The sequence below is a fragment of the Pipistrellus hanaki genome, assembly GCF_964339955.1.
Source record: "Pipistrellus hanaki genome assembly, chromosome: 2".
Lineage (NCBI taxonomy): Eukaryota > Metazoa > Chordata > Mammalia > Chiroptera > Vespertilionidae > Pipistrellus > Pipistrellus hanaki.
Window position 1 is genome coordinate 49488114 of NC_140504.1, and position 21918 is coordinate 49510031.

General features: G+C 48.3%; 1 protein-coding gene across 4 annotated transcripts; it reads right to left on the bottom strand.

Annotated features, from left to right (window-relative positions):
- Nucleotides 1-44: 44 nt before the first annotated feature.
- Nucleotides 45-20330, bottom strand: SLC51A (solute carrier family 51 member A). Of its 4 annotated transcripts, XM_084871728.1 has the most exons (9): nucleotides 20101-20330; nucleotides 19440-19534; nucleotides 7261-7415; nucleotides 6288-6361; nucleotides 5676-5834; nucleotides 4785-4896; nucleotides 4382-4528; nucleotides 1500-1605; nucleotides 45-1002 (listed from the first exon to the last, which is right to left on the bottom strand). In XM_084871728.1, exons 1-9 carry the CDS (start codon nucleotides 20136-20138, stop codon nucleotides 887-889), a joined length of 1002 nt encoding a protein of 333 aa, XP_084727854.1. In that variant the 5' UTR covers nucleotides 20139-20330; the 3' UTR covers nucleotides 45-886. The 4 variants fall into 4 exon arrangements, with proteins under 4 accessions (XP_084727854.1, XP_084727857.1, XP_084727855.1 ...); XM_084871731.1 differs by lacking the exons at nucleotides 19440-19534; nucleotides 20101-20330 and adding an exon at nucleotides 17215-17417 and having other exon boundaries at nucleotides 46-1002; XM_084871729.1 differs by lacking the exons at nucleotides 19440-19534; nucleotides 20101-20330 and adding an exon at nucleotides 17195-17417 and having other exon boundaries at nucleotides 47-1002.
- Between the last annotated feature and the right edge of the window lie 1588 nt (nucleotides 20331-21918).

The following is a 21918-nucleotide window of genomic DNA, read 5'->3' on the forward strand; positions in this document are numbered from 1 at the left end:
TTCATTTTCTGTGTTTTTGACCTGATATACATGTATATGGTACATTTTATGTATTTGGAGCTCTTTTAAAAAATATTTTTTATTGATTTCATAGAGGAAGGGAGAGGGAGATAGAAACATCATTGATGAGAGAAAACCATTGATTGGCTGCCTCCTGCCCGCCCCACACTGGGGATTGAGCCCACAACCCGGGCATGTGCCCTGACCGAGAATCGAATTGTGACCTTCTGGTTCATGGGTCGACACTCAATCATTGAGCCATGCTGGCCGGGCATATTTGGGGCTTTTACCTATACTCTCAGTTCCTTTGCTTTTGCATCCTAACTTATCTCCTCAAAGTCAAGCTCCCTGGCCATATGACTGGGGAGTTCCTTTTGCAGCTTGGCACAGAATTACAAAGCTATTGTCCCACAAAGGAAAGCTGACCCAGATCTCCCAGGTCCAATGTCATCAGTGCTCTAACGACACGTCTGTCAGGGAGAGAACACCTTCGATCTGTTCTTCAGGGGCCTGCTTTCTTCGGAACTGTGGGCTTAAATCCTGACTGAGTTCTCATTCTTACACCATAAGCTTTCCCAATATACAACTTTTAAAGGCTAATCGTGGCACCCATGGGAGTAATGTGCCCGATTATAGAGTTTCAGATTCCATTCTGTTTGTCTATTATGAAACTAAATTACCTCCCCCAGGCAAGATCCAAAACAATTTCATCCTTTTGCATGATTCACCTTCATCTGTATAGTCCAGTGTAATTTGCCAGCTTATCCTGACAATGGAGTCCTTCCCCACGTGGTCAATGTTGAGGGACAGTGAAGAGATCGTGTGCCCCTCTCACGAGTACAGCGTCTCTTTCATTGTCCAAGCCATCTGCCTCAGGCTTTGAGGTTCAAGCTGGAGAAGGGAAAGGTTCATAGCCAACCTTGTCGTCTTTCCTTCTGTAGTACATCCGTGTCAGCACCGTCATCAGAAAAGTCTCCAGGATGAGGAGGTGGCAATTCATCACTGCAGTGCGGGGTGAAATGTAAAGTCGGTTAAATTACAGAGGTGGTATCCCACCAGCAGCCCTGGCATGCCAGTTGAACAACTCTTTCTGTTACTTCTCCTCACAGCAGGTTAATAGGAGAGCCAGAACCAGAACTTGGCTCTCACTCCACCTTCTGCCACCCGAGGCTAGCATTAAAACTCATTTCTTTTGTGTGCTTAATCAGCATGATCTCTGCTTCACATCCACACCCATTCCTCTCCCAAGAGCTAAGGATGACCCCGTGGCTTTCTTGGTTGGCCATCAAGGTTGGCCGCAAGCTGTGGAACTGTAGCTCTCCTCTGTGCGATCAGAGAAGGCACAGTCTTCTTAAATCTCTACTGAGATCTTCGGAGATCCTTTTCTGAGTATTCGGAGCAGCAGCTTGCCTGGCCCAACCTCTGATCTAAGGTTCTCTCTTCCCTGACCCTCCTTCTCTCACCCATCTGGAATGGGATAGGAGCTTCTGTGTGCTCACCTTGAGATCTGATTTTAGAGGAAAAGGGAGGCGAACAAGCAATCTGCCCGCCATTGGCCAACACCGAGAAGATGGATGGCTGCAGGGCGGTCAGGATGAGGAGCACCTGCAGAAGGGAAGGGATAAGTGGGCAGAGTGGCTCAGTGTCCATGGCGCTGGGGTCAGCTGGCCACTGACATGCTTGTCCTGCCGCTGTGCATCCGGCCAACCTTTGATCCGTGCAGTCCCGGAGGGTTGATTAAAATGTGGTGAAGTTTGTAATCTTTAGAAAAATGACAACCTCATCTTCTTACCCAGTATTTTATTAGAGTTCCTGACAAGGAACAAGAACTGATTGGGGGAAGGAGAGGGTTCAAGTTTATTTCCTTATTTCAGCCATGGCTGCTAATGAGCACTTAAAGAATAAACAGGGCGGCTGATTAGGGAAGAGTTAGTCCATCTACTTCAAGTACGTGCGAGCCCTGCTGATAGAATGATGGATGGTTAACTATTAGAGCGTTCTTTGAAGAATCACTGCTGTGCCAGGGCTGGAGGCGAAGGGGAATTAGTGTTCAGTGGGTACAGACTTTCCGTGGGGAAGATGAAAATGTTCAGGGGAGCCGAAACCGGTTTGGCTCAGTAGATGGAGTGTCGGTCTGTGGACTGAAAGGTCCCAGGTTCGATTCCGGTCAAGGGCATGTACATTGGTTGCAGGCACATCCTCAGTAGAGGGTGTGCAGGAGGCAGCTGGTAGATGTTTCTATCTCATCGATGTTTCTAGTTCTCTATCCCTCTCCCTTCCTCTCTGTAAAAAATCAATAAAATATATTTTTAAAAAAGAAAGAAAAAGAAAATGTCCAGGGGACAGATGGTGGTAATGGTTGCATGACAATGTGACTGCACTTAATGCCACTGCAACGCAGGCAGGCTCAGCAATGCCAGCTTTTACCTGTGCCTGACCCTACGGGCTTCTGCCTCTCAGTCCCTGACCCATGTTAGGCTCATCTCTCTCTTCCCCTTTCCCCCTCAGTTCTACCTACTATATGCCTGGAAATTCACATTTCAGAGGCGTCTGCTTAGAGCAAATGCGAATTTATGTGAAATCATTCTGTTAGCTAAAACACAGTTATTATTTCTTAGGAGTAGGAGAAGGGCCCAGCAAGGAGACAGAAAGAATGGAGAGAGGAGGAAAACAAAATATTGTATTTGGTGGAGAAGTTGTCTTTGGACTTGGAGAATGAGAAGTGTAAAAAGCAAACACTGTGCCTTTGAGAGAACTTTCAGAAGAAGTGTGATGATGAAGAGAAGAAGGAATGTGGGTTGAGACAGATCTGGGTTTAAATTCTAGCCCCATTCCTATGTGCCTTGGAGCAAGTCTCATAACATCTCTGGGTCACAGTTTTCTTATTTATAAAATAAAAATAATAATGACTCCTAAGATTGTTGTGAATATTTAAATGTAATGCACAAAGCCATGGCCAGATAGCTCAGTAGGTTGTCCATATTCCAAAAGGTTGTGGGTTTGATTCCTGGCCAGGGCACATACCTATGTTATGGGTTTGATCCCCAGTTGTGCATATGGGAGGCAACTAATCGATATTTCTCTCTGTCATTGATGGTTCTCTCCCTCCCCAACCCTTCCTCTGTCTCTCAACATATCTTTGGGTGAGGGCTGTGGGTTTTTTTTGTGGGTTTTTTTTTAAGTACTGTATGAAAAAGTGCCTAGGACAGGTGTGAATAGTTCATAGTTGTAGCTGAGATAGTGCTCATACTGCTGGTGGTGATGGATTATAGGGTCTTAGGAGTAATCTAGAGAAGATAGAAAGCAAAGGCGGAAGAAGTTATGGTTGTGGGTTGAAGGTGCTCCCCAAACAGATATGTTGAAGTCCTAACCCCAGTACCTCAGAATAGGACCGATTTCAAAACAGCATCATTGTTTTGGTTAATTAATTATATGTCATTAACTAAGATAAAGTCATACCAGAGTAAGGTGGGCCCTTATCCTTTTTAAAAATATGTTTTCATTGATTTCAGAGAGGAAGGAAGAGGGAGAGAGAGATAGAAACATCAACGATGAGAGAGAACCATTGATTGGCTGCCTCCTGCATGCCCCCTGCTGGAGATCAAGCCTGCCATGTGGGCACGTGCCCTTGACTGGAATCAAACGTGGGACCCTTTAGTCCACAGCTCAACGCTTCAGGGGTCTTCAAACTACGGCCCGCGGGCCACATGCGGCCCGCAGAGGAGTCTGATCCGGCCCGCCAGGTTTTTTGGGCAGTGAGCGCAGCCGAGGTGTTACAGTAGGAATTAGTAGTTCATATAGTCCGGCCCTCCAGCTCTCTGAGGGACCGTGATCTGGCCCCCACTTTAAAAAGTTTGAGGACCCCTGCATCCCCTGAGCCAAACCTGCTAGGGCATTGTTCTATATGACTGGCCTCCTTATAAGAAGAGGCAGAGACACGATACGTGAGGGAAGAAGCCACGTGATGACAGAGGCAGAAGTAGAATGGTGCAGCTGCAAGCTGAGGGAGGCCGAGATGGCTGCAAACCTCCAGAAGCCAGGCAGAGGAAGGAAGGGTTCTCCCCCACAGGTTTCAGAGGGAAGACAGCCCAGCCGACATTTCGATTTTATACTTCTAGCCTCCGGAATTGTGAGAGAATAAATTTCCATTCTTTTGAGCCACTTGGCGGTATTTTATTACAGCAGCCCTAGCAAACAAAAAGCAAACATAGCACAAAAAGCAAAATCTGGGAAGGGGCAGGGACCTCTTTTCAAATCTCGCAGGAACCTAAGGCTTAAGGAGATTCCCAGACCCCTTTTAGCCTTTATTAGACTCACTTCCCCACCCCGATCGTTTGGAGTTCTACCATGAGCCAGCTTTTCTCTCTCAGGGCATAGTTACCTGGAACAGAGCAAACTTGGCCCCGATGTTCTGCTCACCCAGGTGCTGCTTGGCTTGACGGAAAACGATGGCCAGGCACCAGAGAGCCAGCAGAGTGGACACACCGAGGACAGTGTTGATCCACAGAGCTGTGCTCGTCTCAGAAATCTGGTGGCAGACCAGGCTGGAGTCAGCGAGGGAGGAGACAAGCCCTTTTCCTCCCTTTTATTTCCTCCCCCAAGGGGATAACCGTGCCCGTAGCCCTGGCTTATTCCAGTCTCCTCTCTCCCACCATAGTGCCCGAGCCTCTGTCTGCAGTCACTCTGTCCCCAGGTATCAGGGCATATTGGCTCCAGCCATTCCCCGTCGAGCTCAAAGGTACCAAATGGGGCTCAGAGCTCACTGCCCCTCACTCCCGGCTTACGTCTGCTGGCTCGAAGATGCCATCAGGGACGAGGAACAGGCCCACCAGGCCCAGGGTTATCCTGAAGAAGGCGTACTGGAAGGGGCCCAACATCAGCACCTGAAGCTTCTTCCTGAGGGAGCAGGCGGTTAGGAACAGGGACCCACAGACTGCCCACCCACGACGGCTCTCCTCTCCCTCCCTGGGCTCCTGGTGGAGCTTGGCTGCCGTCAGACACCGGAATGGTTCAACGGATGTGGACACAGGAAGAAGCTAGGATGCGGAGAGCACTGGCAACTCTGCTTCCCGCCCCCCACTCACTCCTAGACCAGAATGCTGCCTTTTGGGCAAGAACGATCCGTGTGAGCCCAACCTCGTTAACCAGGTGAGCACGGGGGGCTAAGAAACAGCTGAGAGTTCAGTTTTGTCTGTGGCTAACGTGGCAGGGGCAGTGGCTTACGTGATGGGAACGTTGAAATTCTTTCTCGGCTCCCCTTACCTCTGAGCGGACGCCTAATGTGTGGGTTCTGGGTGGGATACCCACCCTTTTATCATTGACTTCGTTCCATACAAGACTAGTTCCGCCGAAGCCGGTTTGGCTCAGTGGATAGAGCATCGGCCTGCGGACTGAAAAGTCCCAGGTTCGATTCCGGTCGGGGGTGTGCAAGAGGCAGCTGATTGATGTTTCTCTCTCATCAATGTTTCTCTCTCATCAATGTTTCTAACCCTTTATCCCTCTCCCTTCCTCTCTGTAAAAAATCAATAAAATATATTAAAAAAATAAATAAAAGACTAGTTCCAAGAGGTTTGAAGCAGAACTGAGAACCAACCAGCAGACGCTCTTGGGAGAGAGAGAGAGGGTGCGGGGAGTTGGAACCGGTGCTTCCAGGGCGCCCCTCCCTCCCGTCGCACCTGGTGAGCATGAGCTTGGGGCAGCAGGGGCAGCAGCAGCAGCAGGGGCCTGTGTGGATCCTCATCGGGGTGTCCTTCAGGGTCCTCACGACTGCTTCCTTCCCGCCAAAGCCTTGCACCATGACCAGCATCAGCAGGTAAAAGCACACCGCGTAAAACCTGGGTGGGGGAGACACGGGCCTCAGGGCACACAGCGGGGCGGTGGCAGCCAGCTGAGGGGACAGCCTCTGCCGCCAAAGGAAGGGGGACTGCAAAGGGAGCAGGGAGGGGTGCGGCTTCCTGAGGGGATCATGGTAGGGACCAGGCACTCTGAATGTGTGACTCCAAGAGGAATGAGAGAGGACGGGTCCAGGGGCCTGGGAAGGGGGAATTTCAGGCTGAGGGGACAAGATGATGGCCTAGGATGAACCGCTCCAGAAATTCAAGAGCCCTGGGGTAGCACAAGCCGGGAAGGGCTTGATTCGATTTGTGATGAAGACCGGTCTGCAGGCATTTGTGGAAGGGAGAGGGGGTACAAGGAGGCATGGACTCTGGATTCCCGGGTGAGCGGGGAGCAGAAGGGAACCCCTGGAAGGACACCGTGCCCAGAGCCGGGGCGGGCGGGACACTCACGAGGTGATGGCCATTTCCACGAGCATGAGGGAGCGAGGGATCCAGAGCCCGAAGCAGCAGAACACAGACACCACCTGGGGGAGGAGCAGGAAGCCGGCTGAGGCGAGGGAGGCTTGGTGCTCACCCTCCTGAGCCTTTTGTGACAAGAGCTCAAGGAAGCAAAACCTATCATACACATTCGAGGGACTGTCACTTTACAGTGGCCAGCTGGAAAAATCACTGATGGAACACTTTTTGAAAATTTAATCCAACATGTCACCTTCAGCCAGGGTTGTTTGTTTCTTAAAGACGATCTCATCCTATGGCATTGGGGTAGGAGGAGATGAGTTCATCCTTAGGAGTAAATGGATCAAGACTCAACCCTTACTCGTCAACGCCCCATGTGATGGGAGTGTCTCTGATGACCTGAGGTGGTTCGGGCAGATGCCATCTGCCAGGAAAGGGCCTCAAGGGCCCCCCTCTCTACCCCAGAGAGACACACAGAGCTCACCAGAAGGAAACAAAGTTCAATCTTATTATCTACGAGCAAGCCAAAGGCCAATGTAATGGCTGGGGGAATGTTAAAGCCTACAATGTGAGGCTAGAGCTAAGTATGACCCCCTGGGGAAAAGGTTCTTTCCCTCCTGCTCTCTGAGGAGCCACTGCTCGCCTGAACAGAAAGGAGACTTGCTTTTAACAGCAACGCTGTGGGGAGCGGTGGTTGGGCCACTGGTGGCAGAGCGGGTTTCCTTAGTTGTCTCTGTGGCTCCCAGGATTCCAGCACTCCATCCCACTGCCTGGGGCCTTCTATGCACGGGGCTGGGGGGTAGGGGGTGGGGGAGTGGTTGTGTGTTCTGAATGCAAATGGAATCGGTTAGAAACCCCCACCTAAGGTGGCAGCTCTTGGTTGACTTGAATTGTTGAGTTTAGAGGAATTCTCAAAGTGGTCCCTGCCTCCTCTCAGTCCTCCCCAGAGGGCAGCTGCAGCCCTCACCGTGGGTGCAGAGCTGCTCCAGAGCAGAGTCCTCTTCTTGATGGGGCAGCGGGTGTTCTTGTACAGGTAGACGGCGTCCTCCAGGTAGATGGCGATGGAGCCCAGGGCAAGCAAGGTCATGGTGACCGTGAGTGCGATTTCCAAAGGGCCCGAGGCTGACGTGGGGAGAGGCAGATGCCAGTGAGTGGATGGCCAGGGCAGAGGGCAGAAATGTGGCTTCTTCCCTTGGATCTAACCTGCTTTCCCACCCGGAGAATTATCTGGCCTGGGCTCCCGTCCATGCAGAACAATGGCTTCTCTTTAGACCTAGAAAACTCAACATGTGGCTAAGAAATAGTAATAAAGAACATTTACTCCTTCCTCATATCATACAAAAACTCCTAAATGTGAAAGCTAAAGATTTTAGAAGAAAACAGAGAAGTATATCTTCATGATTTGAGATAGGCAAAGATCTTTTAAAATAGAACACAAAACCACTAATAATAATAAAATTGAAAAATTGGACTTCCTTAGAATTAAGAATTTCCACTGGTCAAAAGAAACTATTAAGAGATTGGAAAGGCAAGCTTGGGTTGAAGAAAGATATTTGTAATATAGATAGCCACCAAGAGACTCCTATCCAAAATATATAAAGAATTCCCATTGGTAAGAAAAAGAACACAATTTTTAAAATTAAAATAAAAAGACCTAAACTTTACAAAAGAAAATATCCAAAGTGTTCGTGAAACATAAAGATGTGCTAAGTTTCAACAGTCATTGGAAAATACAAATCTGAGGTGCCATTACATATCCACAAAAAGAGCTAAAATCAACAGCACCGACCCTTCCAGGGTCAGTGACAATGAGCGACAATGGGAACTCTCACACGTTGCTGTTGGGAGCAGCACAAGCACTTTGGAAAACAATTGGGTAGAACTTATTAAACATACACCTACCTATGACACAGAAATTTCACTCCTGGGTACTTATTCAATGGGATTGCTTATAGTCACCGAAAAAATGTTTAGAGCAGCCTTACTCATAATGGCCCAAACTGGACACAGTCCATATGTTCTTCAATAAGAATACAGACAAATAAGTTGTGATATATTCCCACAATGGAATATCACAATTTTTAAAAAAAAGGATGAACTATTGATGCATCAACAAATCAGATTACTCTTAAAAGCATAATGATGAATGAAGAAAGCCAGACTCAAGAGCAGATACTGTTTGATTTTGTTTATATGAATTAAAGAACAGGGGAAATCAATCTATAAAGGTAATATAGATTAGAACTGTGGTCTTTCTATTGTAGAAACATTAAGTGGGAGAGAGTCTGAGAGACCGTACTGGATGCTGGAAATGTTTTATAGGTTGATCTGGGTGGTGGTTTCACAGGTGTACACCTAGGTACAAATTCATCAAGCTAGATACTTAAGATCACTGCCTTTTATTGCATTAATTATATCTTTATGTGGCAGAGCAGAATGAAAAATTAGCACAGTAAATTATAACCATGTTTAAAGGGTTTAATTGGGGCAAGAAAGGTACAAAAATGTAGAAGAAAAGAGTGAGGCACTAATATCATTATCTTACAAAATGATAAGTCAAGAAGCACTGTCCACAGTTATCAGAATAAGAAATAAATTATAGGTATGTATATAAAGCTATAAAGATAACCAATAAAAAATATTGCCATAATTATATGGAGAGAATGGAAGAAAATTGGTGCTAAGGGAGCTAAATCCCTATGTATCACAAAGGCAGCCACAGATAATGTCCAAAATTGATACTCCAGGAAATAATGGTGTGCACATGCTGATGATTTGAAGGTAACTATAAAAAAAAAATCAGCTAAAAAAAGAGGAGGAAGATTAGAAATAGGAATGCAGAGGGCAGGGATTATTGATTTTCACTAGTAGCCCTTTTATACTATTTGATTTTTAACCATTATCCTGTATTACTTTGATAAAATAAAAATATTTTTAAATAATTGTGTAGAAAAAAACCCTAGAAATTCTAAAACAACAAGTAAAAACACATTAGCAGTGCTGTCTTTGGGTGATGAGAATGTGGGCTTTTAAATAGGACATAAAATTGGAGGTATAGTATGATTCCTAATAACCTACCTAATAAAAGAGTAATATGCAAATTAATCATCACTCTGCTCAAGCCACACCCACCAACCTCGCCCACCAGCCAATCAGAGATGCTATGCAAATTAATCCCAACCAAGATGGCTACAGCCACAGAGAGCAGTTAAGAGGCTTGGGTTTCCCTGGCAATAGAAGAAGCCAAGCTTTCCACACACCCTGGCAGGCCTAGGCCTCCACTCAAGGCTACAAAGTTTCAATTATAGAAGATAAATCCAAGAAAAATGGAGGCAGTCACAGAGCTGGAGACAGCAGACTAGGGTTGCCCCCAGCGACAGAGGAAGCAAAGCATTCCGCACACCCTGGCCTCAGATAGTGGGATCGGGCCTAAATGGGCAGTCGGACATCCCTTGAGGAGTCCCAGATTGGAGATGGTGCAGGCTAGGCTGAGGGACACCCCCCCTGCACGAATTTCATACACTGGGCCTCTAGTTGTTCAATAAAACCACAGAAAAAGGAAATTCCACTGTGAGATTAGCAGTGCCTGTCTCGGAGTGGTGGGACTTTAAAAAACTTTTCCTCTTTTTACTTTTCTGGATTTTCATATTTATTTTTCTGAGTTATTTTTACAATGGAAATATTTAGTTAAAAAAAAATACACACACAAGAAAACATCCAGATAGATGAAAGCCAAAATCAATTCAGTAGATTCCTAAACACCGATGTCTTTCGTGGGAGAGGCGGTCCCTGCTGGAGGCCTCTTCTTGCCTGACCCCCACTCCCTACCTGACTCCTGTCTTCACTGAGAGCTGAGTGGAAAGAGCCCTTTCTCGGGCAAGCCCTCACGGCCAAATCCTTTCCCAGTCTTCACTGCCCTCGAATACTCCCTCCTCCTTGCCACGCTTCCCTCCCCTTGACTCAGAACCACAGGCCCCTCCTGGCCTCTGGCCCTCTAAGTCTCCTCTACTGACTCCTCTTCCTCCCTCACACCCTCTGTCCTCCAAACGCTGTCATGGCAGCTCAGCTCTTCTCCGTGGACAGGGGTTTGGAATTTCCCTGCCACTCCTTCTGCCTCCCAACGGCCACAGGAGTGTTCCCACCGCCAGGACTTTGCACGGGGCTTCTGCTGGCTCAGCCTTTCTCCCTGAGCTGCCAGCTGGCTCCTCAGCACCGGTCTCTGCTCCAAGGCCCTGTCAGCCACTCCTCTGGGCAGTGCCATCTGCCTCCCACAAGGAGGCCATTCACATGAGTATTTACTTGCTTGGTGTCTGTCCCCTCACCTAGTGAGCACTCCAAGGCAGGGGCTTTGTTCATCTTGTTCTCCGTTTTATCTCTTAAATGTTTAAACTATTTTTAAAAATATGTTTTATTGATTTTTTACAGAGAGGAAGGGAGAGGGACAGAGAGTTAGAAACATCAATGAGAGAGAAACATCGATCAGCTGCCTCCTGCACACTCCCCACTGGGGATGTGCCCGCAACCAAGGTACATGCCCTTGACCGGAATCGAACCTGGGACCTTTCAGTCCGCAGGCCGAGGCTCTACCCACTGAGCCAAACCGGTTTTGGTTAAACTATTTGTTGAATGAAAGAAATAACCCCAAGAGAATCCCTATGGCCACCTCCACTCTATAGGCTTTTCCAGGAAACAAAGCTCAGGGTGTTGATCACCTTGCCCGGGGTCACACAGCCTTGAAGTGAACCCAGAGGTTCCTGACGCTAAACCTATACTCTCAACCATTACACACGCTGACGACTGGCTGAGCTCACGGAGATACGGGAGGGCGTGTGGAGTGTGGAAACAACCAAATGCAAGCCGAAAAGATGGTGTAACGTGTGAGGGAGGGTGGGGCGTATCCTGGCCGTTCCGTGTAGAAACGCTTTGAGCTGTCTTGTAACTGCCGGCTCGGTGCTCTCTTCTCCCTCACCCCTGCAGGGTGTTTAGGCGCCAGCACCCACCTCCAGGGTGCAAAAGCCGAGAGTTCCCTAACATCCACAGCCTGACACCACTGCTCTCATCAAAGAAGATCTGTGTCCTCCCTTATTCTTCTATATTGTAACGGATATTGTGAGACTAAAGTGTCCTGTGGCCAAAGGACGTTTGGAAATGCCTTAAACAAAGTTAATCACGCCTCTGTCCTGCAGAGCACACGGAAGTGTTTAATCCGACTTACACGTTCATTTCCAACAGGAGGGACTACGGCTTTTATTCATCTTACGTGTGTAGCTTGATGAATTTGTACCTAGGTGTATACCTGTGAAAACACCACCCAGATCGAACTATAAAGCATTTCCAGCTTCCACTATCGATGCTGTTTGCATGAAGCAGAACTTGGGGTTAGTATCCCAAGGAACAAGGAAAAGCTTGTCTAATTGACCATTTTGCTAGCAACTAGCAAACTTCCCACTGTCTTGGAAATGTGAAGGTTATAATGAAACAACATAAGAACATTAAATTTTTGAAGAAAGAGAATCACCCTTAATCCTACCTGGTTCCTAGTAAAAAATTATTTTATTTTTGCATATCTGTTTCCCTGGCATTAAGAGCATAGGCTCTGGAGTCAGACACGCATTAGTTAAAAGTAAAATTCCACTTACTACTTGCTCTCATTAAAACTCTTAGCACAGCACCCAGCATGTAGTATTTGATCAATAAAAAATAGCTTTAAAAACATCCTGATTTCTGTGTGCCTCTCATAGTGGACCCAGGCCAGGGAAGTCACATCCTCAAACCATTGCCCAGCCTCCTCACCCTTGGGCTGTGAGCACTGAAGAGGGCTGTACAGTATTAAACAAACAAAAAACATCCTGGTTTGCCCTAGCTGGTTTGGCTCAGTGGATAGTGTTGGCCTGTGGGCTGACGGGTCCCAGGTTTGATTCCAGTCAAGGGTGCCGAGGTTGTGGGCTCAATCCCCAGTAGGGGGCATGCAGGAGGCGGCTGATCAATGATTCTCTCTCATCATTGATGTTTCTATCTCTCTTCCTCTCTGAGATCAATAAAAATATATTTAAAAGAAAGCAGCCTGGTTAGAGTAATACATATTGTATTACTGCAATCATACTGTAAAATTTTGTATTCTGTTATTTTATTTTATTTTAATTTTTTAAATATATTTTATTGATTTTTTACAGAGAGGAAGGGAGAGGGACAGAGAGTTAGAAACATTGATGAGAGAGAAACATCGACCAGCTGCTTCTTGCACGCCCCCCACCGGGGATGTGCCCGCAACCAATGTACATGCCCCTGACCGGAATCGAACCCGGGACCTTTCAGTCCGCAGACCGACGCTCTACCACTGAGCCAAACCGGTTTCGGCAAGTATTGTTATTTTAATCTAACATTTTATCGCAACCTTTAAAAAACAATTTTATAGTTGTTTTTTAAATTATAAAATTTTAAAAAATAAAGACAATAATAGAACATACATAAGTATATCCATAACCCATTTTAAAAAGTGTTATAATATTGCTGATTTTGCTTCAAAAGTTACTTTTAGAGAAATTAAAAGTACAGATATGTTTATGAAGGAGGGGGTGGGGCATATGCAGGGGCTTGTTGATTTGAAAACCTCCTAGCCGAAACCGGTTTGGCTCAGTGGTAGAGCGTCGGTCTGCGGACTGAAAGGTCCCGGTTCGATTCCTGTCAAGGGCATGTACCTTGGTTGCAGGCACATCCCCGGTAAGGGATGTGCAAGAGGCAGCTGGTCGATGTTTCTCTCTGATCGACGTTTCTAGCTCTCTCTCTCTCCCTTCCTCCTCTCTTTAAATATCAATAAAAATATATTAAAACAAACAAACAAACAAACAAACAACAACAACAACAAAAACCCTCCTGGATCCTTTTCCTTTCCCATCTCACCTCCTAGGGTTAACTACCATTCTGAAGCTGGTGTATATCTTTCCCGTTTATGTTTTAATGTTTCACAACATAGCTACATACTGAACATACTATGCTGCTTTGCATTAAGAAATCTATATAAATGGCATTCTCAAGATATTTTTTTCCACCCGACATTGTTTTTTGATTAAATTTATTGGGGTGACATTGGTTAAAAATTTATGTTTCAAGTGTTCAATTCTATAATACCTCACAGAATACATATGAGGTGTGAACACCTGAAACATATAATCTCCTTCCATCACCATACATGTGACCCCTTTAACACCGCCCCACTCCACCCCCCTCCCCTCTGGTAGCTAACATACTGTTGTCCATATGAATTTTTGTTTGTTGTGTGTTCATTTGTGGTTTTCAGTTTTGTATCCCTATGTGTGAAATCATATGGCTCTTGACTTTTCCTGTCTATTTCGCTCAGCATGATATTATCAAGATCACCCGTGAGGTCAAAAGTGACAGGATTTTATGGCTGGTTAGTATCCTATGGTCCATGAGCACCATCTCTTCTCTAGCCAGTCATCCAGCAAAGGACACTTTGGTTGTTTCTACGTCTCGGCCACTGTGAATAATGCTGCAACGAACATAGGAGTGCACATATATTTACTAATAAATGTTATCAAAACTTTCAGGTAGGCACCCGAAAGAGGGGCGGGTGGGCCACCAGGTAGCCCTACACTTAGCTTTCTGAGGAACCGCCAAACTGCTGTCCGTAGTGGCTGTGCCAGTTTACATTCCCACCACAGTGACGGGAGTTCCTGCCTCTCCACAGCCTCTCCAGCACTTATTGTTACTTGTCTTGTTGATAATAGCCATTCTCACAGGTGTGAGGTGCTATCTCACTGTAGTTTTTATTTTATTTGCATTTCCCTAATAGCTAGTGAAGTTGAGCTTCTTTTCATAAATCTGTTGGCCATTTGTATGTTTTCTTGAGAGAAGTGACTGCTCAGGCCCTCTGCAAGTTTTTTTAATTGGATCATTTTGTTGTTGTTGAGCTGTCTGAGCTCTTTATATATTTTGGATATTAACCCTTATTGGAGGTGGTGTTTGCAAACATCTTCTCTCATTCGTTTGGTTGCCTTTTTGTTTAGTTGACAGTTTCTTCACTGGATCTTAGCCAAAAGCATGAGAAGAGATGGGCAGTCTCTTTTGCTGTGCAGAAGCTTTCAGTTTGACACAGTCACGTTCATTTATTTTTGTTTTGCTTCCCTTGCTTTTGAGGTCCAATTTATAAAATCTTCTCCAAGATCAAGGTCCATAAGCTTTTAGTACCTGCCAACATGGTGTTTGTGACTGCCATTATTTTCATTAACAAATAAATGCTACAATAAGCATTCCTGCCATGTCTCCTTGGCACATACAGGGCAGCCCCTCTATTCACACCTGGAGTCAGGATTGCTGGGTGGTAAGAGATGAGCATCTTCAGTGCTACAGATCCACAAAGTGGTTACACTGATTCATGATCCCACCTGCGGTCACAGCGCACTCACACTCACCTTCACTCGGCACTATCAGACTTCTTCTTTTGCCCATAAGAATGTAGTGAAGTGATATTTCACTATTAAACTCTTGGTTCCCTAATTCCTAAGAAAATAGATAATCTTTTTGTATTTTTATTGGCCATTTGGGTTTCCTATTCTGTGACTTGTCGGTTCATATGTTTTATCAGATTTTTATTGGGTAATTTTTCATATCCTTTGTGGGTAATAGGCTTGAAAATATCTTCTCCCAGTTTGTGGTTTGGTTTTTAACATTCTTTATAGTGTCTTCAGTTATACAGAAGTTTGTTTGCTTTATGTAGTCAATCTCCACAATCATTTATTCTTTCTTGTGGTTAAGAAATTATTCTAGCCCGGATTATGTGATTCAGGGGTTGAGCATCAACCTATGAACCAGGAGGTCACAGTTTGATTCCTGATCAGGGCATATGCCTGGGTTGCGGGCTTGATCCCAGTTTGGGATGTGCAGGAGGCAGCCGATTGATCGCTCATCATTGATGTTTATCTCTCTCTCTCTCCCTCTAACTTTCTCTCTGAAATCAATAAAAACATTTTTTAAAAAGAAATTATTTTCTACTCTCCTAAAGATATCTTTCTTTCTATTTTTTCTTTGTAAAAATGTTTGCATTTACCTGGATTAAAACTACATTGGAGCTATTTTCTTTAAAAAAATATATATTTTATTGATTTTTTACAGAGAGGAAGGAAGAGGGAGAGAGAGTTAGAAACGTCGATGAGAGAGAAACATCGACCAGCTGCCTCTTGCACATCCCCTACCGGGGATGTGCCTGCAACCAATGTACATGCCCTTGACCGGAATCGAACCTGGGACTTTTCAGTCTGCAGACCGACGCTCTATCCACTGAGCCAAACCGGTTTCGGCCATTGGAGCTATTTTCATGTTTGTTTATTTACCATAAGGACAGGTAATTGTCCAGCATCACTCCTTCTTCTTTTTCTTCTTCTTCTTCTTCTTCTTCTTCTTCTTCTTCTTCTTCTTCTTCTAAGCAGATTATGGGATTTTATTTATTTATTTATTTATTCTTTTTTTTTTTTTTAATATATTTGATTGACTTTTTACAGAGAGGAAGGGAGAGGGATAGAGAGTTAGAAACATTGATGAGAGAGAAACATTGATCAGCTGCCTCCTGCACATCTCCACCTGGGGATGTGCCCGCAACCAAGATGCATGCCCTTGACCGGAATCGAACCTGGGACCTTTCAGTCTACAGGCCGACGCTCTACCACTGAGCCAAACCGGATATGGCCAGCTTCACTTCTTGATGAGTCCATCCCGCCCCACTGACGTGTAGAGCATCCTGTCATGGAGCACGTCCCCAGTGGACATGGGTTTATTGCTGGGCCCTGTATTCTGTTCCATTTTTCTGCTTGTCAGACCCCTTGAAGTTATTGCCGCATTGCTTTAATTTCTAGTCTTATTGGACTAGGAAGCCTTAATTTATGGCAGCGCAGGTACCGTCCTTATACATTTTCAAAGTGGTCTTGGCTTTTCATGGGCCTTTAAGGTTCCGCAGAAATGCTTGGACCAGTCCATTTAACAAAATGCTGTAAGGATTATAATTGCAATCATATCACAGGCATTTCAAAAATAGATTATTAAGAGGTTCAGTAGTTCTTCCAGAAGAGCTCTTTCTTAAATAGCATTTATTGTCAGGAGCAGCACAGCTTACAAATGAGGAAGGAAGGGTTTCTCCACACCCTCCAATAGCCTCTTCCCGACCCTCCTTTTTCTGTCAGTGTCATCGCCCTTCCCATCGCCACTGCCCACAAGGGGTCCTCAAACTTTTTAAAGTGGGGGCCAGATCACGGTCCCTCAGAGAGCTGGAGGGCCGGACTATATGAACTACTAATTCCTACTGTAACACCTTGGCTGCGCTCACTGCCCAAAAAACCTGGCGGGCAGGATCAGACTCCCCTGGAGGCTGCATGTGGCCCGCGGGCCGTAGTTTGAAGACCCCTGGCCCAAACCCTCAGAGTCATCATTAGAGTCTTTTCCCTTCACTTACTTTGTATAGACATTTCTTTACCACTTTGCCTCCTCTGTCTTTGGATTTCCTGTGTTTTCCAACCTTCCCTTTCTTTCCCTGACATTGCTCTGACTCACACTCTTGTCCCTCATGCTGGGCTGGGGCAATAACTCCCAATTTATACCCCTGCTTCCCAAGGCTCTCCTTCCTGGACGTCTGTTCTGATTACTGATTAACGGTCCGGAAGCATACCCAGCCCCTCCCAGGCTCAGAGCCCTCACCAGGCCCCTCTGTCTGCAGGATAAAGTACAGCTCTTCTGCCCAGCGACAGTCACTGGCCCCACCTTACCTGCCCAGCCTCTCAGCTGTCCCCTGCTTCCCCATTAGCAACCTGGAGTCCTGCCAGATCCAGCTCCTCGGTCTGGGAGCCTGCCTGCCCTGTCTCCTCCCCACCCCAGCAGTGCCCTCCGCTGCTCACCACTCTCCTACGGCTGCCACACCCACAGTTGGCTGGGAACAGGCAGCTCCTCAGACTACCGGGCCCAGAATGGCTTTGAACTTCCTTGGTGCTTCTATCTGCACATGTGGTAGCCCCGCGGGGTGAGACTCACTCTCACAGTGTAAGGGAGGGTTTCTCCAGCTCAGCACTATGGACCCTTTGGCCAAGATAGTTCCTCGCTGCGGGAGGGTTTCCTTTGTTTCCAGGCCAGGATTCCTGGTCTCTGGGTGCCAAGTACACCCTCTAGTGGTGACACTTGAAACTGCCTCCAGACGTTGCCAGAAGTCCCCCGGGGGACAAAATTGACTCTGGCTGACAACGCTGGTGTAAGTAAGGGGAGACTGGTGTGCCAGCTGCACCGTGAGCAACAGGCCCCTGGAGCGAGATAGCAGCTGCCTGCCAGCACGAACCACAGAGCAGCTGAGGGGTTTCTCCGATACTCTCTGGCAGTTGGCATTCACTGTGGTTCAGAGCACGTGCAACAAGTTGCCCAAGTACATGCCCCGGTGGCCTCCTGACGCACACTGACCACATCCTGCTGGGCAGAAAGAGTCTGCTCCTTGCCCTGACTGGTTTGGCTCAGTGGCTAGAGCGTAGGCCTGCGGACTGAAGGGTCCCAGGTTCGATTCCTGTCAAGGGCATGTACCTTGGTTGCAGGCACATCACCAGTGTGGGGTGTGCAGGAGGAAACTGATCGATGTTTCTCTCTCATCAGTGATTCTGACTCTATTCCTCTCCCTTCCTCTCTGTAAAAAAATCAATCATATATATATATATATATATATATATATATATATATATATAGAGAGAGAGAGAGAGAGAGAGAGAGAGAGAGAGAGAGAGAGAGAGAGTCTGCTCCTTGAGGGGACATCAGGAAGGAGGCTGGGAAAGCATCTGGGTACCACAGAGACACAGCTCCCATTCGTCAGTGTCTAAAAGGCTGTTAAGGGGAGCATTTGAGATCTAGTACCCAGCATATGTTGTCAGCTTGGCTCAAATAAACTCACAAAAATTAACAAAATAAGATCACGCAGCAGGAAAACAAAATCAGATGTGGGGGAGCCACGTTCTGCTAAGAAGGTGCTAGGGCCATGTGATGGGCAGGCTCCGTGCGTCCAGGGAGCACACTGAGTTCCATCCTCAGCCTTTCACTTTCAAAAGCAATTCAGTAATAGCAACCTAGTTGGCCGGCACCGTCAGAATACAGGTTCATCTAAGTGTGTTTTTTTAAAAAAAATAAAATGTTTTCATTGACTTTAGAGAGAGAGAAACATCAATAATGCGAGAGAATCATTGATTATCTGCCTCCTGCATGCCCCCTACTGGGGAGCGAGCCCAAAGCCCAGGCAAGTGCCTTGACTGGGAGTCAAACCATAACTTCCTGGTTCATGGGTCAACACTCAACCACTGAGACACACCAGCCTGGCTCAGCTAAGTTTTAAGAACATTGTTCAGAACTAGAGGCCTGCTGCAGGGAGATTCGTGCAAGCATAGCCTTCCTCCCCCTGGCTTCGCGCCCAGCTGCCAGGGAGCCTGCAAGTCTGGAGGGCCGGTCCATCTGCATATTTCTCTTTTATTCGTATAGATGACCACTCCTCTCAAAGGATATGGGCCCTTCCCCAAGAAGGCTGTTGTGTTTGCCTCAGGGGACTCTGTGGGGCATGGGTCATTTCGGCACCCTCCTGAGTCCCTGGACGGCCCAGCGGTCTGCAAAATGCTCTAGGCCAGTGGTCGGCAAACTCAGGAATCAGCAGAGCCAAATATCAACAGGGCAACGATTGAAATTTCTTTGGAGAGCTGAATTTTTTAAACCTACACTTCTTCTAGTGCCACTTCTTCAAAATAGACCAGGCCGTGGTATTTTGTAGAAGAGCCACACTCAAGGGGCCAAAGAGGTGCATGTGGCTCGCGACCACCGCTCTAGGCTGCTGCCCCCATGTGAATGAGCACTGGGGCCAGGAAAGTGGGAGGCCCAACATGCAGGCTTCTCTCCGGGGCTGGGCTGCCAGGCCCCGCATTGGCCTATGGGCTCCTCGAGGGGTTGTTCTTCTCTAAGGTGTCAGCAATGACAGACAGACCCTGGGCCAGCAGCCATCCTCTCCGCCCCCAGGCTGGCCCAGTGTCTGTCTATCCCCCTCTCCTCTGTTTCTCTCAGCTGCCCTGACTTATCACCGGGATGCTCATATCCTCCTTTATCGCCCTCTGGGGAGGGCCCCTGACTCACCCCTCAGAAGCTGGGCCGCGGTGGGAGGGTGAGAGAAGCAGGCAGAGGGGATGCTGTAGTTGGTCTTTAGGATTTCCAGAAGATCCGCTGTGTACCTGGAGAGACACCGGCCTGCGTTCAGATATGAGGACTTGTGGGGAGGAGAGGGGACCTGATCTGGGAGGGGATGGAGCATGGGCCCGGGCTAAGGTGGAAGGCAGCCTGCGTTTTGGTTAGCTCACGGACAGGCTGGCTGTAGCACCCAAAGAGCCCACCGCCCATTCCCTCCCCTCCCCTCGGGGCAGCGGCCCAGGGGCTGGCAAGAGAGAAAGAGCGGGACCCGGAGAAAGAGTGCCCATGAGCACTGGGGTTGGGTTCCCCAGCTCTGTGCATGCACCCCCTCGCCCTGCTCCCACCCTGGGGATTTCCTCTCCTCGAATGGGGAGAGAAAGCCCAGACTGTGAAGGGTCGTGCACTGGCCCAACCCCACAGGGTCCTCAGGGACAGCCAGACCATTATCAGTCCTTCTCATTCTGTCTCACTCTGTTTGCTGGGCGCCAAAGGGTCCTGGGATGGAGGTAGGGACAGGCCAGAGAGAGAGGGAGAGAGAGAGAGAGAGAGAGAGAGGCCACATGCTGCTTGGCAACCGGCTCCTGGCTCAGGGCCTGCTGTCCTCACTCACCTGGGGTCAAGCTTTATCTGAGTCCTGTCTGGCTCCATTATCTCCTCTCTCTCGCCGGCGCGGCTCCCGGCTCTTGGCAGGTGCTGAAAGGCCAGGAAGGGCAGGCCGGCGGGGCCCTGAGGTGGACTGCTCCCGGTCCTGCAGACTGCCAGCCTTTCCCCAAAGGACTGGTAGGAAGAGCGGCCGGGTCTTCCCTCTGGCTCTCTCGCTCCTCCGGCCTCCTTGCCCACAGTTCCTATCTCAGAGTTCATCAGAGGAATTTGAAGTTTGATCCTCTCAGCTGGCTGAGTTCCCAGGTTCCTGACTCCTCCCTGTCCCCTAGGTGTGGTCTCTCCTGCCTCCTTCCCATAAATACCTTTAGCCATCCTTCGCCCCTGGCCCCTCCTGTCCTACATTCCCCATGCCCCCCCAAGAGCCTTCTAGGGTCGTGATGGTGATGGTGATGGTGGTGGTGGTGGTGGTGGTACTGGTGGTGGTGGTGGGGGTGGTGGTGGTGGTGGTGGTGGTGGTGCTGGTGGTGGTGGTGGTGGTGGTGGTGCTGGTGGTAGTGGTGGTGGTGGTGGTACTGGTGGTGGTGTTGGTGGTGGTGCTGGTGGTGTTGGTGGTGGTGGTGGTGGTGGTGCTGGTCGTGCTGGTGATGGTGGTGCTGGTGGTGGTGGTGGGGTGGTGGTGGTGCTGGTGGTGGTGGTGGTGGGGTGGTGGTGGTGGGGGTGGTGGGGTGGGGGTGGGGATGGGGGTGGTGGTGGTGGTGGTGGTGAGGGTGGTGCTGGTGGTGCTGGTGGTGGTGGTGGTGGTGGTGGTGGTGGGGGTGGTGGTGGTGGTGGTGGTGATGGTGGTGCTGGTGGTGGTGGTGGTGCTGGTGGTGGTGGTGGTGCTGGTGGTGGTGGTGGGGGTGGTGGTGGTGGTGGGGGTGGTGGTGGTGGTGGTGGTGGTGGTGGTGCTGGTGGTGGTGGTGGTGCTGGTGGTAGGGACAAAGATCTCAATGCCCCTGGTCAACAACTACTGCTCCCCAAGAAGCTGGCTGGAACGCAGGCTCTGGGCCCTGAGGGGGGAGAATCGGGGCTGAGGCCTTGACTGTGTTGGTTATGGGGGCGCATGTGGAAGGAAGGCCGAGTTGGAAAAGCCAGACAAGGCCCCTGTGAGTTTCCCAGAGCCCAGCCCACCGCATCTTGCTGATGGGTTTGTCCAGCCAAATAGCAGCAGAAGATGCAGCAGACGGGCGGGGAGGCTGTGTTAAAGGGGCAGGCTTGTGAGATTTGCAAGCAGATGGACGGAATTTTTAAAAACTGTCCAATTGCTTATGAACTGTTTTATTGATTGGCGATTTTTCTTCTCTCTCCAAATAGATGTAAACCTATCTGAGGCCTCGCACAGCGCCCGGAGGTTCCTGGAATAGGGCCTCACACACACCCAGGGCTCCTTAGAAGTGGTTGCCTGGCTGATAGCATCAAATCACAGCAATGGCAGCAGCTCAGGTCTATGGGCTGCAGGAAATGCGGTATGTTCCTCGTCTCATTTAAGCCTGCAGCCTCCCTTTAGAGGTCAGTGCTCTCTTTACCCCCGTGTCACAAACGACACCAGGCTGAGCAGAACGCCGTGGTGGCATGGAGGGAGGCAGGAGGGGCCTGGCTCCGGCTGCTGAGTCCGGGGAAGACCTTTGGCAGTGAGAGGGGACCAACGAGAGGGCAGAGGAGGCTCCCTGATCTGGGCTGATGAGCAGACAATCCCAGGAATCAGTCCCTGATGTGGTACCAGAACTCCCTACTCTTGTCTCAAAACACCTCAAAATAGCAGAGTTCTCTCCCTCTTTTACTTCCT